This window comes from Syngnathus typhle, linkage group LG17 (assembly GCF_033458585.1).
Source record: "Syngnathus typhle isolate RoL2023-S1 ecotype Sweden linkage group LG17, RoL_Styp_1.0, whole genome shotgun sequence".
Taxonomy (NCBI): Eukaryota; Metazoa; Chordata; class Actinopteri; order Syngnathiformes; family Syngnathidae; genus Syngnathus; species Syngnathus typhle.
The window spans coordinates 5,048,673-5,062,354 of NC_083754.1; the positions used below are offsets into that span (position 1 = coordinate 5,048,673).

Genomic DNA, 13,682 nt, shown 5'->3' on the forward strand with positions numbered 1-13,682 from the left:
CTCCCAAGTGGCGGCGGACGTCTCCACGGCAACCGGTGTTTAAACTCAGAAGCTCCTTTATTAGGACAATCCACCTCAGCGGAGCCTATGAAGAGCTGTAGCGGAAATTCTACCCCGATTTACATATGTGGACAAAAAGTTTTGTCTTGTCTGGTAGAATTAAAATAAATACAGGTAATTATGTTTTTAAAAGGGTGACAACTGGCTGCAAGTTAGTGGGGAGCTCATCATGACTCGCTACGCACCAAAGCCTTGTCACAAAAGGCGCTCTGGAGAGAGGGGGTGGTGTGCTGGGGGTAAAGGGGGGGCTCCACGCATATGCACAGTCTCTTATTACACCTTGCACACTCTTAAGAGGACCCACGAAAAGAAGCCACCGGGAGGCAGACATCAATCCAGAACTTTATTTTGATTTTAGTTCACTCCAGTTGTGAGCATTACGCATCTAACTCCACATTGGCTTTTTTTTTCTTTTTAGTTCCATGACGCCAAGTTGCTCGGCTTTTCCTCACCCCAACTTGGAGCCATGAACGCTTCCTCGTTCCTCGACGCAACGCACGGCGCGCTGCTAAATGGCAGCCAGACTCTGGCGGGGACACTGGTCGCATATTCCGGCAACGGTAGCGAGCAGGCGGTGACCGGTGACGGCGGTGCGGGCGGTGGAAGTGTGGGAGACGGCGGGGGCGCTCTGGTTCTCCTGCAGGAGGAGCGCAAACTGCTGGTGATGCGCGTGGTGCAAATCGCCGTTCTGTGCGTTTTGTCGCTCACGGTGCTCTTCGGGGTATTCTTCCTGGGATGCAACTTGATGATCAAGTCCGAGAGCATGATCAACTTCCTGGTGAAGGAGCGGCGGCCGTCCAAAGATGTGGAGACCGGCATGATTGGACTCACTTAAAGGGGGTCGAGGGAACCAAGGACTCTTCTGCATGAACTTATTAGACGTTTGCGTCCCCCTGCCTTTCCCCTACAAGTCATTCAAGTGAGGATTAGATATGCAACACGGTCACGTCTCCTTCCAAGTGACTCCAAAGCAGCAACCTTTGTGCGTAAAGTTTGTGCGTAAAAGCAGCCAACTAAATACGCGGCGATCGTTCAAGTGAGTTTAAAAGTTGCCAACTTGAACAAAAAGTGACGAAAATGTTTACAAGCTGTTACCTCACCTTCGTGTCGCGTTTGTATTTCGGGGTGATTGTAATTTCATTCCAGTTTTAAAACGAAAAAGGCATGGTTGTGATTTGTTGTTGCAATCTTGTCTCGTGTGTGTGCGTAAGAACAACGTCAACCAGCAGTACAACTTATTTGCGCAAATAAAAGAAAACATGGAACAAATGTTGCACGTTTTCAAGCAGACGCTCTCGCTTTTAAAAGTTTTATGGAGTGATCCTGCTGGTCCTTATATGTTTGGCATGCTCTCATTCGGGGTCTGGTTTGCACTTTGGAAACGATATGCTGCATGAAGTCTTTTTTGTACCAAAGGAGATTGCAAAGATTAAAAAAAAGATTATCACTGCACAGGAACTCTGTCTGATGGATGAATGTATGAATATAGAAATACTTAATTAAAAACTTGGTTTTGCAACAAAGCCTGACTCTGTCATGAAAGTTACACAAAAACTGGACTGTTTGCATTAAAACATTTGGCCAGAATTTTGTTTACAATAATCACATTGCCATGGAAACATGCGTCTTAAGAAAAATATATTTCCCAAAAATGCTTCAGTGTGATGACCTGTCTGTGTCAGCAAAAGAAAATATTCTGACTCAAACTAGTATAACACTTTAGAAAGCTTCATTTAAAAACAAAAGGGAAGGGCTCATCACTTCCAGCACTTAGCCTGATCCCACTCAAAAATGTGCGCGACACTCTTGACGCTCCTTTAGAGCGTCAATAACCATAGTTTGAATTGACATTGGAGCCTAGCTTAACATTAAGGCGACTTATAGACATCTGCGTCGGCCACCGAAGCCTGCTGCATGGGCGCTGCCCTCATGATTATTTCAACACACGCTAGAGGAGCCCGGCCAAGACGCCCGTGCGGCGTGCGCGAATGTGCAACAGAGCGGCAAACGCTCCCAAGCACCGCTATCCCCGAGAAACGGCATGAATAAATCAAAATGCTGCCGATAATTAAATGTCGGCGGCTGAGAACAACAGCCAACATGATGATCAACTTGTTTTGTGGGTACCGTTACGTGGAAATAATCTATTGGCTAGTCACGCACCCCCCCCCCCCCAAAAAAAAATATAGCACAAGATGAACCTCACAAATGCATAAAACACATTAGAACACAGATAGGCCATTTTAAGTGAATTAATTACGTGCAAAAACACTTTTGTGTGTTCCCATTCGAGCGGGACACAAAGGTTGCCGTGTTGGTATTAATTATGAGGACAGCGAGAAAAGGACGTGGATTTTTTTTCTTTTCCCTCGTGCCGGCGAGTATGTTTGCTTGTCAAAAAAAGGTTCGCCGCTGACCTATAGCGGAGGTATAATAATGAACATCGCAGCGGCTCTGAAGTGATGTCAAGAAGAACAGCGTTCAAGCCGAGCTGGCGAGACCAAAAGGGACCCCTTTTTTTTTTCCTAGAAAAAAAACTCTTTTTAATTCCCTCCTGTATTTTTTGACAGGCGGGGCGGGATCGACAAAAGATTCGTTCCGGGCGTGCGCACGGTTCCCTCCAGGACCGAGTGGCCTTTCTCGGGCCCATTCAGCCGCCTGCTAATGGGATGTGTCGCATTGAAAGGAGTAGGGGTGGGGGTGGGGGGGTACAATGCTCACCGCTCGAACGCTATCTGCAGGTGAGGCCTTTTCTTTTCATCTCAATTGCTTTGCATTCAGACGTCGCCAAAGCCTGACAGGGATTATCCCATGACACACACACAAACACACGGGTTCCATGAATCCAGTTCAATCTTAATCGCTTGTTCGAAGCAACAATATGGAGATATTGCCATTTATGCTCATGCATCGTATTCTTTCAATAGGAAGCAGCACAAAAGAGTCTGTCATGCCGAGTTGAACAATTCAGGGAATTCAAATCCACACCTGAGCTATGGTAGCACGTAGACACCTTGACAGGGAAGGAAAGGACATTCAGTCCTGTTCCTTCTTGTTCTTGTACTGTCAGTGTCAGCTTGGCAGGAAGGGGGGTGTCAATATTCTCCCCAAACTGACCAAGAAGGCAGCGGCTCACTCTCCTCTGCAATTTGGACCATGCCCGAGGCCACCGTGAATTGAGTTGGATCAGCCCTACTTCCATGACCCTATTGAGAAAATCAAAAAAGCACCCAACTCTATTTAGCATCACGCTTCAGGGCAAAATATAAAGATGGACGATGATTTCTCTCCGGGTTTTAGATGACCACCTCGGGCCACCTTAAAGGACATCATACCATGACCACCTTATGAACCCACCACAAACCTACCTTAGATCACACTTTCATCCTGTACCATCCTTAGACCATCTTAATCAACTTTAGACCACCTTAAGACTTTGCGCAGACCAGCATCAATGACTTAAGACCACCATCCAGCCACCTTAGATTATCTTCATCAACTTTGAATGTCTTCAACCACTTCGTGTGCATCTTCTCAAGATGACGCGTGTCTAACCATCGATAATATCAGACCACATGAGAGCTTGAAACCCCCCCCCCCCCTTCCCCCAGCACAGACATCTGAATGCAATATAATTGGAGTCCACTGACTGTTAGGTATTAATAAAGTGAGGATATGAACAGAGACGTGTTAATTGGCTGGAGAGGGTGCTAGTGCCCCACCCCCCCCACCCCTCCCACAATTCACCACAAACAGACCTAACTGCTACGTAGCCTTGAGGCTAATTTGGGAAAAAAACATGGCGGATACGTGTTGCTAACATGAACAACATCCATTTATACACCCACACGCTACACACAGCCCTGCAGATTACAGTGTTTGAATTGCAGGGCCGGAAATGTGACGGGGGGGTGGTGCAGCCCTCTTCCTCAATGAGGTGGCGGGGGGGGGGGGGGGCTACAAAGGGGGGTATGTGTTTAGCATCAGTGCAGGGAATGTAAACATAGCGCTAATTAGTGTTGTCTGCCAAAGTAGATCTTGAGCTGTCCACCGTACTAGTATTGGTAGCAAATTTGAAGGAAACACACACACACAAAAAGTAGATAACATGGGAAGACAACATTACAATATTTTTTGTTATTTACCAGAATTAACCCAAAAAAAAAAAAGCAGGTCAAAGGTCACCTGAACACAGCCATCTGTTAAATTTCAGCATATACGACCCTTTAAAAGGACATAAAAAAGAGCAACACACACAAATGAAGCTTCAGTCTTAATTAGGCTGCATTTCTTGTACAAAATTCTCAGAGGATGTTCCTTCCACTGGTCGCTATAGCGACACCAAGCAGCCAACAGTTGGTGGTGGCTAAAGTTAAAAATAAAGTCCAAGTGGAAGCAACACTAATGAGCTCTGATTTCTCGTTGAAGTGGCCCAACGAGTTTGGAGCATAGAATTGATGTCAAACCCTAATTAAAAATCCAAGTGACTCAATCGGGGTCTCGGTCGTGTTGGGTGTGTGGGCAAGTGTCGTGTGGGCGCGTGTGTGAAGCATATGCGCGTTGCAGACGCTGGCTTTTGTATGTGTGGTTTTTTTTCGGTCGCCTGTGTACACCTCTGCACCCCAACAGATGGGCTACAAACACAACCCACCATCTTGGAAAATAAAAAACAGACCTTATAATGTTTGTAAACATGTGATTATCAATCGGTGGTGTGCAAGCAGGGAGGGGGGTGGGGGTGGATTAAGAACTTCCTGTCTTGGCCTACGCCGGGGAGTGAAGGCAAATCATTGCTGTCTGAGTTTTACATGATGTCCTGTCTTTTGCAGAATTGGGCTTTGTGACAAGAAGATAACACTGCCCCCCCAGCACCCTCCAAAGTGGATCCTTCTCTCCAATACAGGTAGCAAGACTTTCTCGGGAGCCACAGAGCCTCCAGGCACACAGCCCTCATTATAGTCCCATCTCCTCCTCAGCATCAGCACCCACGTTGACTTCTCGATATGCCACAAACGCCCCCCCCCCGCACACAAACCATCCTATTAGTCCCGGTGGTCCTGTCAAGGAGACGACGGCCGACTGTCACCTCACATAAACTATAAAAAAACAAACAAAAAAAAGCTGCTCATATCACATTGTGTCCTGCCCCGTCACATTACCTGCAAATGTGGAGTTCTTGTGACAACGGTAAGAAAAGTGTTGGAGGGCAAAAGTTTTACTTCTTTATTTTTAACAGAGCTGCAGGAGGCTTTTTGCGATGTTTAGAGGAAATAGTTTTGTCAGCTCACACGAAAAAGGCTGTTTTATAGAAAGGTAACTGTCGCTAATCGAAAACGTTTTCCGTAGGGAATAAATGGAACTCGAAATACTGTGCTTTATTGACCCGTGCACATAAAAACTAAACATACACAATGTATGTGACAACTATAGAATATTTTAATTGATTATTCTATCGATTATTCCATTGATTAATAGAATAATCTAACACCATTTTAGTTGCATTAAAAAAAATCTCCAAATGATTACTCGATTATTACAATGCAAGACGATTAATTTGCTTTGTTGCTGATTAATCGATTAATTTTGACACCTCTCTGACATATAACAAAAAATATTTTTTTTAAAAAAAGATTACGGCACTACTTCTACTGACAGTAAAAATCAAATAAATTCTGTGGAATCGGGAGGTTTAACGCCTACACACACCAGACAGCCAATTAACAGCCTCGACTACCAGTGATGTCACAGCCGTCTTTTGACAATGGTGATAATGGCTGCGGATGCGATAACAAGAGGCCTGATTGAGGACATGACGACGATGATGATGGGGAGGAAGGTGTGTAACTGACTCATCAGACACCATACGAAGATTTAATACTATATTAAGGACGGCCATTACTGTTGCCATTGTAACGACAGACAATAATAAACTTTTGACACACTCCTGACTGATTAATTGAACAGCACAGAATTTCTGAAACAAGTGGAAAAATCCACAAAAAAATATTTTTTACACTGAGACTATAGTCGACTACTAAGAGTATTATAAAGTATTACCAAACCTTTTCAACTCCACAATTCATGTGACCTATATCCTCTACAACTCAAATGAGGCTTAAGAGAATAAAACAAGACAAGGTGGATATATTAAAAAAAACAAAAAAAAACTACTGAACATATCAGGAAAAACGTTACAAATTCCACAGTGCATTACCCCCAATTGACCAGTAGAGGGCAGCAATGTAAAGACTGACAGTCCTACTCTGCTGCTGTTTACATGCAGAGTCAAAACATTAGGATCAGCTCTCAGCATCATGTCTATTAGATCACGAGAATGTGCAAGAATATCTTATCGGGTGTACCTAATATTGTGGCCCGTTAGATTACAGGCCAGGGATGGACTTATATGGCCCAGCAACTACTTATCATTAACATTATGGATGCATTAAGGGGGGCGGAAACGAGTGTGATGATGAGTTAAGTGTTCATTTTACCCGATGAAATGACACGTGTCCTCTCCATGTGGCCTGGTAACCCGGGACCATGGTGGGCCGTGCCGCCGTGTCGTCAGTGTCTCCTGGGGGTCATTTCAAAAGAGGAGAGCACATTGAGATCCCCGTTAACGTGGCAAGATTAAGAGTTCAAAGTGGTTAGAACACGCTGATGCCAGTCTTTGGTTGATCCGGCTATTAATATCACAGAGCGGAGCAAGTAGCTGCCAAGCAAAAGAAGAGACCCACTTGTCGATAACACCCATTGTTCGGAAATATTGTGGTGTGGGTGGAGGTGGACCACCTTCACGCAACAGTACGTTGCTGTCCAAATAAAGTGTAGGCGCCATATTTGTTTCCGTTGCATTATCACAGCCGCCTCTTAAAATAAAAACTTTCAAATGGGCCCATTGGGCTCAAATTGACAAAAGCTCTGTTGGCTCCCTTGAGCGCAAGCGACTATTTATTCTTTCGGCCCTCAAAATAGAATTTCACAACTTATAAGAGGCCATTTGTAAAATTACACGATGCAATCTGTTGAAGTTGTGTGTGTGTGGCTTTTCAAAAGCTGCAGCTCAACTGAAATGCAATGCTATGGGATTGATTGATGTTGTAGAAAAGTGACATTTTGCAATTCTGTGAATAGAAATATTTTCCTGACTTCCTGAAAGATTTGTAAATGTTTGCAGTGCATTTTGAAACAATTGGTCAGTGGCATGCTTAACAGAAATGACTCACAGGTATTCACAAATGCAAAACTTACTTGTTCAATTGCTAAACTTGGGATTCATTGAAAAGTTTTCAATTTACACTTAATGTCACGACTGCTCACCTCTTCTCCGCGCACGCGTGTCGCGTGGTTTCGTTTATTAGCAGTGTATCACTCCGCGATCCTCATTGATAGGTCGTTGTTCGGTCGAGTTGTCCTTCCGCGTGTCACGTGATCATCTCCGGTTAAACAAACGTCATCAATCATTGTTTAATATGACCACTATCGATGTTAAGAAGAAATTGATCATATGTCAATATTTCTCCAAAGTTATTTACATCATCTTCAGGTAGTATTAACATTGCAATGTTGTCAATTTAAATGTATTCATTTTATTTTGAAATTTCTTTGAATCCCTGCAGAAGGACAAACAGTCATTTGAGAATTATAAAACTAAAAATGAAAGAGGCTGAAGGAAAAAAGTGAATAGCAGCTCTGATTTTATTAGTAAAAACACAAATTCAAAATCTAAAAGAACACAACACACAAGATACACAAATATTGTATGTACACAAAGTCATGCAAGGATGTTTCCAGAACCACTTGCTCTTCCGTCCTTCTTACACGTGACGCTTCCTTTCAAATACTTTCCATCCCAGTAAGAACAGAACCATGTCTAATTTTCAATGTAATAAAAAAATATGTGCTTGATTTGATTTGATGCTTCCTTCCTATGCTTTTTTTTTTTTTTTTTTTTAAACAGTGCAGTCGATACTTCTTGCCACCCACTATCACAGTAAGAACACAATCGTGTCTTTGTTCGCTGTGCTGGCATCAACAGCCAGTGCTACAAATCCGAAAAAACAGACGGTTTAGGATGTCACATGTGCATGCACGTTCTTCATCCACCCCATAGTCCATACTTGCTTCACCCTCTCTGGGCCTCCTGGGACATGGAGCGCCCCAGGGCTTTGGGTGCCTTGGAGAACTCCATGAGTGTGGGCTTGACGGGCGGCAGGTCCCGCGTGATCTCGCTCACGCTCCTCTTGGTGGGGCAGGCGCCGTCCGCCAAGGGGAAGGGCTGAAGGTCCTCGGGGGCGTGCGGGCTGCCGCGGCCCATACGGACGCCCAGCTCGGCGGGGGTGAAGATTGGCAAGGGCAGGGTGTGTCGTTTGGGCAGCAGCTGGTGCTCCCTCACACCACGCTCCACCGTGCCCACGCGGAGAACGCCGGATGGGCAGGACTGGGTTAGGGGGGAGGCCTTCCACTGCCGACTGAGGGTCTCCCTTCTGGAGGTGTCCTTCATGTTCATCGTCTTCCTGCGGGCATCAACCAAAAAAGCCATTTTTGGGTGTGTAATCATCATACTATTGTTTTTCATGATAAATTTCCTTCCTTTCTCGTTATTTTAGGGGACAGAAGAGGCGCTTAAAGCCATTCCTTACCGTTCCTCAGGTTGAGTCTTGAGGCTGACGCTCTTCCAATCGGCGCAGTAGCTCTCCCTCTGGGCTCTATTCTCTTCCCGGACGCTACACGACAACTCCGCTCCCTCCACCACGCCGTTACACTTCTCCACAATGGTACACACCGGCATCTTGCTCCTGAAGCTCAGATAAACTGTGATGGACTTGAAACAAAGTGTGGCAATGCTCCAGATGGCCTCCTCTTTGTCCTCTGTGTGTCCTGGTGTGTCGGAGTTGAAGTCATGCCACAGACTTTATGGAGACGACGTTGCTATTTTAGATACGTGTTGTCACCGGACAATCGGCGTGCGCTGACATCGGACACCGACAAGTGTTCCGGGTAGCCGCTATGAAGCTCCTCTGCTCAGACTAATTGGCATGAAATCCCACCAAAGGGTCATCGGACCAACACTTTCCACCTTTGCCTTACACACGGTATAGGGATTATGTAACCAAAAACAAACACAACAAGCTGATCTGCATTTGGTTCTTATGTAGAGTGGATGAGCCTTTGCTAATGTGGAAACAGTCAACAGCTGCTTTTCAAACACGACACCACCTTTTAAGACTTTGAGACTTTAAATCTTGACTCCATTGATAGAGTCATTGTTTGGTCCTGGAAACATGGATCTGAAATCTGAAACTAGACAAAAGTTAATTATATGGCATGGCATCAAGTGTATTTCAGGGGGGGCAGTGACCCCGCGGCCCCCCCTCTAGCTACGGCAGTTCATAAACTGTTGCTCAGCTGGACTTGCTGGGCTGCTATGATTTGTTGAGAAGGGTAGGTAGACAATTAGGTTGCCTAATTCTGACACGTCAAGATAGAAACCCATTTTTTCCCCTTTTTTTATCTTTTGTGCTGGTGCAGCACCGCGTGACACCATCAAACTTCCTTATTCCTGCCGCACGGTTGCCGCATCCACCGATTCATCACCTCAATGACAGAGCGGCACGCTCGGCACTCAGATTACATCGCCTGGGAAGCGCTGGCAGCTGGAAAGTTGGTGCGAGGTTACAAAAGTGACTCACTCGTCTGCATTGGGTAGTGATATAACACATACGCAAAGCACAATGGCTACCATGGCATAATCAGCTGTTATTTATTTGTTTATTTATATATAAATAAATTATATATTATATAATATATAAATAAATTCTATATATTATATAATATATAAATAAACTATATATAAATAAATTATATATATATATTATTCCACACACTGTCCCTTTAGATGAGATAAAGGTTTTAAAGTGTTATTTAGCATGCTATTTAGTTGGCAGGCTGTAATGGTGAATAAGGGTTAGAAATAGTTAATGGCCATCTAAAACAGGGAAGAAGATGGCATCTGATTAGACATGTTATGACACCATGACAACCGTGGTGAACAGCTAGTGTATCATCTCACAACATGTCAGTGGTGCATCACACCGGCGGACACCTTTTAAGATAATTTTGGTGGGCGTATGGGGGCCGGGGGGCGGTCTGCCAGGAAGAAGGTGACATTTGGATGAGCTGTCACCACACCGCACAGTTGGGTAGTGAAAGAGGAATTTGGGGGAGGGGGGTCAAGGGGTGGTAACTAAAGCAGGGCAAGCGGCCATTTTGAAAGTATTTGTTTTGGTTTGAAGGAAGAAGGAGATGGACTAATAAAAGGTTGTCATATAATCCTTAAATCCTAACTGGTTTAGCAGAGCAGTTGTTTACAACGGTGATGCAGCCAAAATAAAAAATAATATATGCAGGCGGAGCATCCACCAATACAGACATATATTCTTTATCCTCGGCAAATCGCTGTGATCACCATGACAACAGACCCAAGTAGCCACGCGGTTTTTATGTTCCACATAATGAATACCGTCTTTGTAGAAAAAGCCATAATTGTCTTTTGTGTACGCCGCAAACATGACCTTGAGCAGATATGTTTCGAACTTAACAACAATAACAAGAGCAAGCAGCAGCAACAGCTGAGCGCCAGCAGGACCACCAGACACCGGACGGCGCCCCACGCCGGGTCCCGGGATTTGCTGCATTCCTGGCGGAGCGGCGAGTACCCACCAGCTGCACCCGCCAAAAACATCTCCTTTTAATCAGTCTGGACTTCAAATAACCCGCTGACAACATGTGACATGGACTCCGGAGGCTTGCAACTTTATTTGTTATCAACGTCAATAGGACAGATACAAAGAGCAGCATGGCTGCAGGGGGATTTTCAAACACTGCTTGCTCTTCTCCAAACATCATTGAACAAAGTCAGCTGTTTGGACAGGCAACTTGTTGTCTCGTCATGTGACGCTAATGAACATGATCTAACCTTGATATCTGCCGCCCCCTGCCTGTGATCTGGTGCTACTGCAGCCGTTCAGGACTTCTCCAGACTTCCCCCGCTGTCGTCGTCGTCGGGGGCGCCGTTCATGTTGGCCTCCACTCGGGCCAGCAGCAGCGGCAAGTTGATGCCGAGTTGATTCGTCTCGTCCTCCTCAGAGTCATCCCGGGGCGGGAAGAAACGCTTGGCCTTGGTCACAAAGTCCTCGGCAATATCCAGGTAGAGCAAGCGATCCTGAAGAAAGATTATTTTGTCACCGTCTTTTGTCAAGACTGTACTCAATGGACACTTTTTAGGCTCCTCACCAGGATGAAGAGGTATCGCTCCGGCGGCGGCTCCCTGCTGTTGAAGAGCGACGTCTGTGTGTGGAGCGTCTGCAGCAGAGAGCGCGCCGCGGCGGCGTTGCGCATGCGGTCCAGCGAGGCGCCGGCCGACACGGTCAGCAGCGAGTCGGCCTCGGCCATGAAGCCTAAAACATGGACAACATGGTAGTCCGTCTTGTAATGTCACATGGCACGACAAGAGTGGACATGCAGTTTGGAAGAAAAAAAGACGGTGCTCACCAAGATTCTCCAGGATGGTCATCCACTTATCCCGAACTTCCCTGCGCGTGTCTCGCATGGCTTCGATGTCCACACTCAGGCGGCGGTAGCCCTACAAAGGACAAAACTGCAAAGCTCCTTCATTCTGCCTCACTCTCACTCTTTTTGTGTGTGTGTGGATGTACCGTGGATCCCATACGGGTCTGGTTGCGAGCCTGAAGCAGCGTGTAGAGGGTCCGGTCGTCATCCCGCTCCGAGTGGCTCGGGTCCCCCGGCTCGCTCCACAGGTTGGCCTCCTCGTCACGGCGCTTTTGTACTTCGCGGCTGAAATACTCCAACGGATCCGGAGTCCTTGCCGATGCGGGCGGATATTTTGTTATGATATTATTGTTTGTTAACCTGATGCAGTACAGCACCAACTACTGCTGAGGAGGACCATGTCATTGTGAGATTTTTTTTGAAGTATCGACGGCTAGTATCGGAGCCTCTGTGATTATCCGATACCCTAAAATAATGTCGTATTGGCCCGATACTCAGCTGTTCCTACTTTTTAAATTCATAACATTGTATAATAGATTTTTTTTTATACAAATTTGTATGAATACATTGATTTTAAGTCCAATAAACATTGGAAAGCAATTTGATCAAATACAATAAATAAAAAAAATCTGGGTAAAATATCTCGTATTAAACCGAAGCTAATTTCGAGGTCAGGGCTTCATTTGCCCTTTCCAAAAAACATGAAGGCATCGGAAAAATGTTTTACCCCACTATGGGCTGCTTCTCATCGTCGTCGTCGTCGCCGGCGCAGCAGCAGCAGCAACACAACTTGAAGAACGTCGAGCCCATGGAGGATCAGCGGCCGAATATCCCAACACTTCTTGTCTTGAATGTCTGGGGATGCCTTTTGCCTCACATTTGCTCACATCCTGGAAAAATAAATAAATGAAGTGATAAACGCCAACATACAAAGGGCAATTTTTTGATTACCTCATATTCAGCTTCCCATCTTCCGGGATGCTGTGGCGGAGGCCAGAGAAGGTCTGCTGCCTCTGGAGGACTCAACACTCACACGCAACCTCACACACAGCCATCGCCCCGGCACACGGTCACAGCCATGTCATGTGAGTAGGACACCCCTCCCCACCTCGGTCGAAGGACAAGGATTTTATCTTGTTGTTATTTACCGTCCACCCGGGGCTTACTCTGGCTTCCTGGATGAATTTTCAGAATTTGTGGCTGATCTAGTAACCAATGCGGATAATATAATTATCATGGGCGATTTCAACATCCACATGAATTTACCGTCAGAGCCACTTACTTCGGCGTTTCAGACTTTAACTGATACCTTTGGTTTTACGCAAGCTGTACAGGCAGCAACGCATAAGAATGGAAATACCATAGATCTGGTATTATCCCGAGGACTTGCAACCTCAAATATAGCAGTACTGCCATACACTACTGTTTTGTCTGATCATTACCTAATAAAGTTTGAAATTCTAGTTCCTTGTCAAAGACAAGAGAGCAATCAGCATTATAGGAGCCGTCATTTCAACTCTATGACTGCAACTGCGCTATCTGAAATACTGTCGCCGGCAACCACTAATTTTCTCACATACGCCGGCTCTATTGATAATCTTACGAATGAATTCAATGCGACATTGTTAAATGCCATTGACTCTGTGGCGCCGTTACGTCTGAAAACTCGCCGTAGAGTGCCTACTCCGTGGTTCACAGATGAAACGCGTACGCTTAAGCAATTATGTAGAAAGCATGAGCGCAGATGGCGTCTAACCAAACTTGAGGTTTTCCATCAGGCATGGCAGGATAGCCTCCTGAAATATAAAGATGCGCTTATCTTAGCAAAAACTCGATATTTTTCGCAAGTTATTAATCTCAATAAAAACAATCCGAAACACCTATTTGATACAGTGGCAAAGCTGACTCTGCGCCAGCAGACCTCCGATAGTTCCTTCCACTCAGCTGATGAGTTCATGAAATTTTTTGCTCAAAAGATTGAATCCATTAGGGATGAGATCAAGAATAGCATTCCAATCGCTCGGTCGAGCACGCCGTTTACCAACGCT

The 13,682-nt window shown here is 45.4% G+C and overlaps 3 protein-coding genes and 2 long non-coding RNA genes across 5 annotated transcripts; 2 read left to right on the top strand and 3 right to left on the bottom strand.

Annotated features, from left to right (window-relative positions):
• The first annotated feature begins 331 nt into the window (after positions 1-331).
• On the top strand, positions 332-1,543 carry rprml (reprimo-like). The gene has a single exon (XM_061303623.1). The coding sequence runs from the start codon at positions 527-529 to the stop codon at positions 893-895; it is 369 nt and encodes a 122-aa protein (XP_061159607.1). The 5' UTR covers positions 332-526; the 3' UTR covers positions 896-1,543.
• A 2,667-nt stretch (positions 1,544-4,210) lies between these two features.
• LOC133170322 (uncharacterized) lies at positions 4,211-7,599 on the bottom strand. Its single transcript, XR_009718555.1, has 3 exons — positions 7,384-7,599; positions 6,555-6,637; positions 4,211-5,156 (listed from the first exon to the last, which is right to left on the bottom strand). It is a non-coding gene; the product is annotated as an uncharacterized LOC133170322 (long non-coding RNA).
• A 144-nt stretch (positions 7,600-7,743) lies between these two features.
• Positions 7,744-8,974, bottom strand: tcap (titin-cap (telethonin)). Its single transcript, XM_061303134.1, has 2 exons — positions 8,706-8,974; positions 7,744-8,579 (listed from the first exon to the last, which is right to left on the bottom strand). The coding sequence occupies exons 1-2, from the start codon at positions 8,852-8,854 to the stop codon at positions 8,189-8,191; spliced, it is 540 nt and encodes a 179-aa protein (XP_061159118.1). The 5' UTR covers positions 8,855-8,974; the 3' UTR covers positions 7,744-8,188.
• LOC133170321 (uncharacterized) lies at positions 8,471-12,319 on the top strand. Its single transcript, XR_009718554.1, has 2 exons — positions 8,471-8,611; positions 8,673-12,319. It is a non-coding gene; the product is annotated as an uncharacterized LOC133170321 (long non-coding RNA).
• Positions 10,853-12,774, bottom strand: mreg (melanoregulin). The gene is made up of 6 exons (XM_061303133.1): positions 12,586-12,774; positions 12,362-12,524; positions 11,781-11,946; positions 11,617-11,707; positions 11,359-11,522; positions 10,853-11,287 (listed from the first exon to the last, which is right to left on the bottom strand). Exons 2-6 carry the CDS (start codon positions 12,442-12,444, stop codon positions 11,090-11,092), a joined length of 702 nt encoding a protein of 233 aa, XP_061159117.1. The 5' UTR covers positions 12,445-12,524; positions 12,586-12,774; the 3' UTR covers positions 10,853-11,089.
• Positions 12,775-13,682: the final 908 nt, after the last annotated feature.

Bases quoted from the DNA above. Each gene is read 5' to 3' on its own strand.
- rprml (XM_061303623.1), top strand. From the start codon at position 527: ATGAACGCTTCCTCGTTCCTCGACGCAACGCACGGCGCGCTGCTAAAT.
- mreg (XM_061303133.1), bottom strand. From the start codon at position 12,444: ATGGGCTCGACGTTCTTCAAGTTGTGTTGCTGCTGCTGCTGCGCCGGC. The intron at 11,523-11,616 runs GTGAGCACCGTC...TCCATGTTTTAG, and splicing joins GACCATCCTGGAGAATCTTG to GCTTCATGGCCGAGGCCGAC. The intron at 11,288-11,358 runs GTGAGGAGCCTA...ATCTTTCTTCAG, and splicing joins AGCGATACCTCTTCATCCTG to GATCGCTTGCTCTACCTGGA.
- tcap (XM_061303134.1), bottom strand. From the start codon at position 8,854: ATGCCGGTGTGTACCATTGTGGAGAAGTGTAACGGCGTGGTGGAGGGA. The intron at 8,580-8,705 runs GTAAGGAATGGC...TGATGCCCGCAG, and splicing joins AAGACTCAACCTGAGGAACG to GAAGACGATGAACATGAAGG.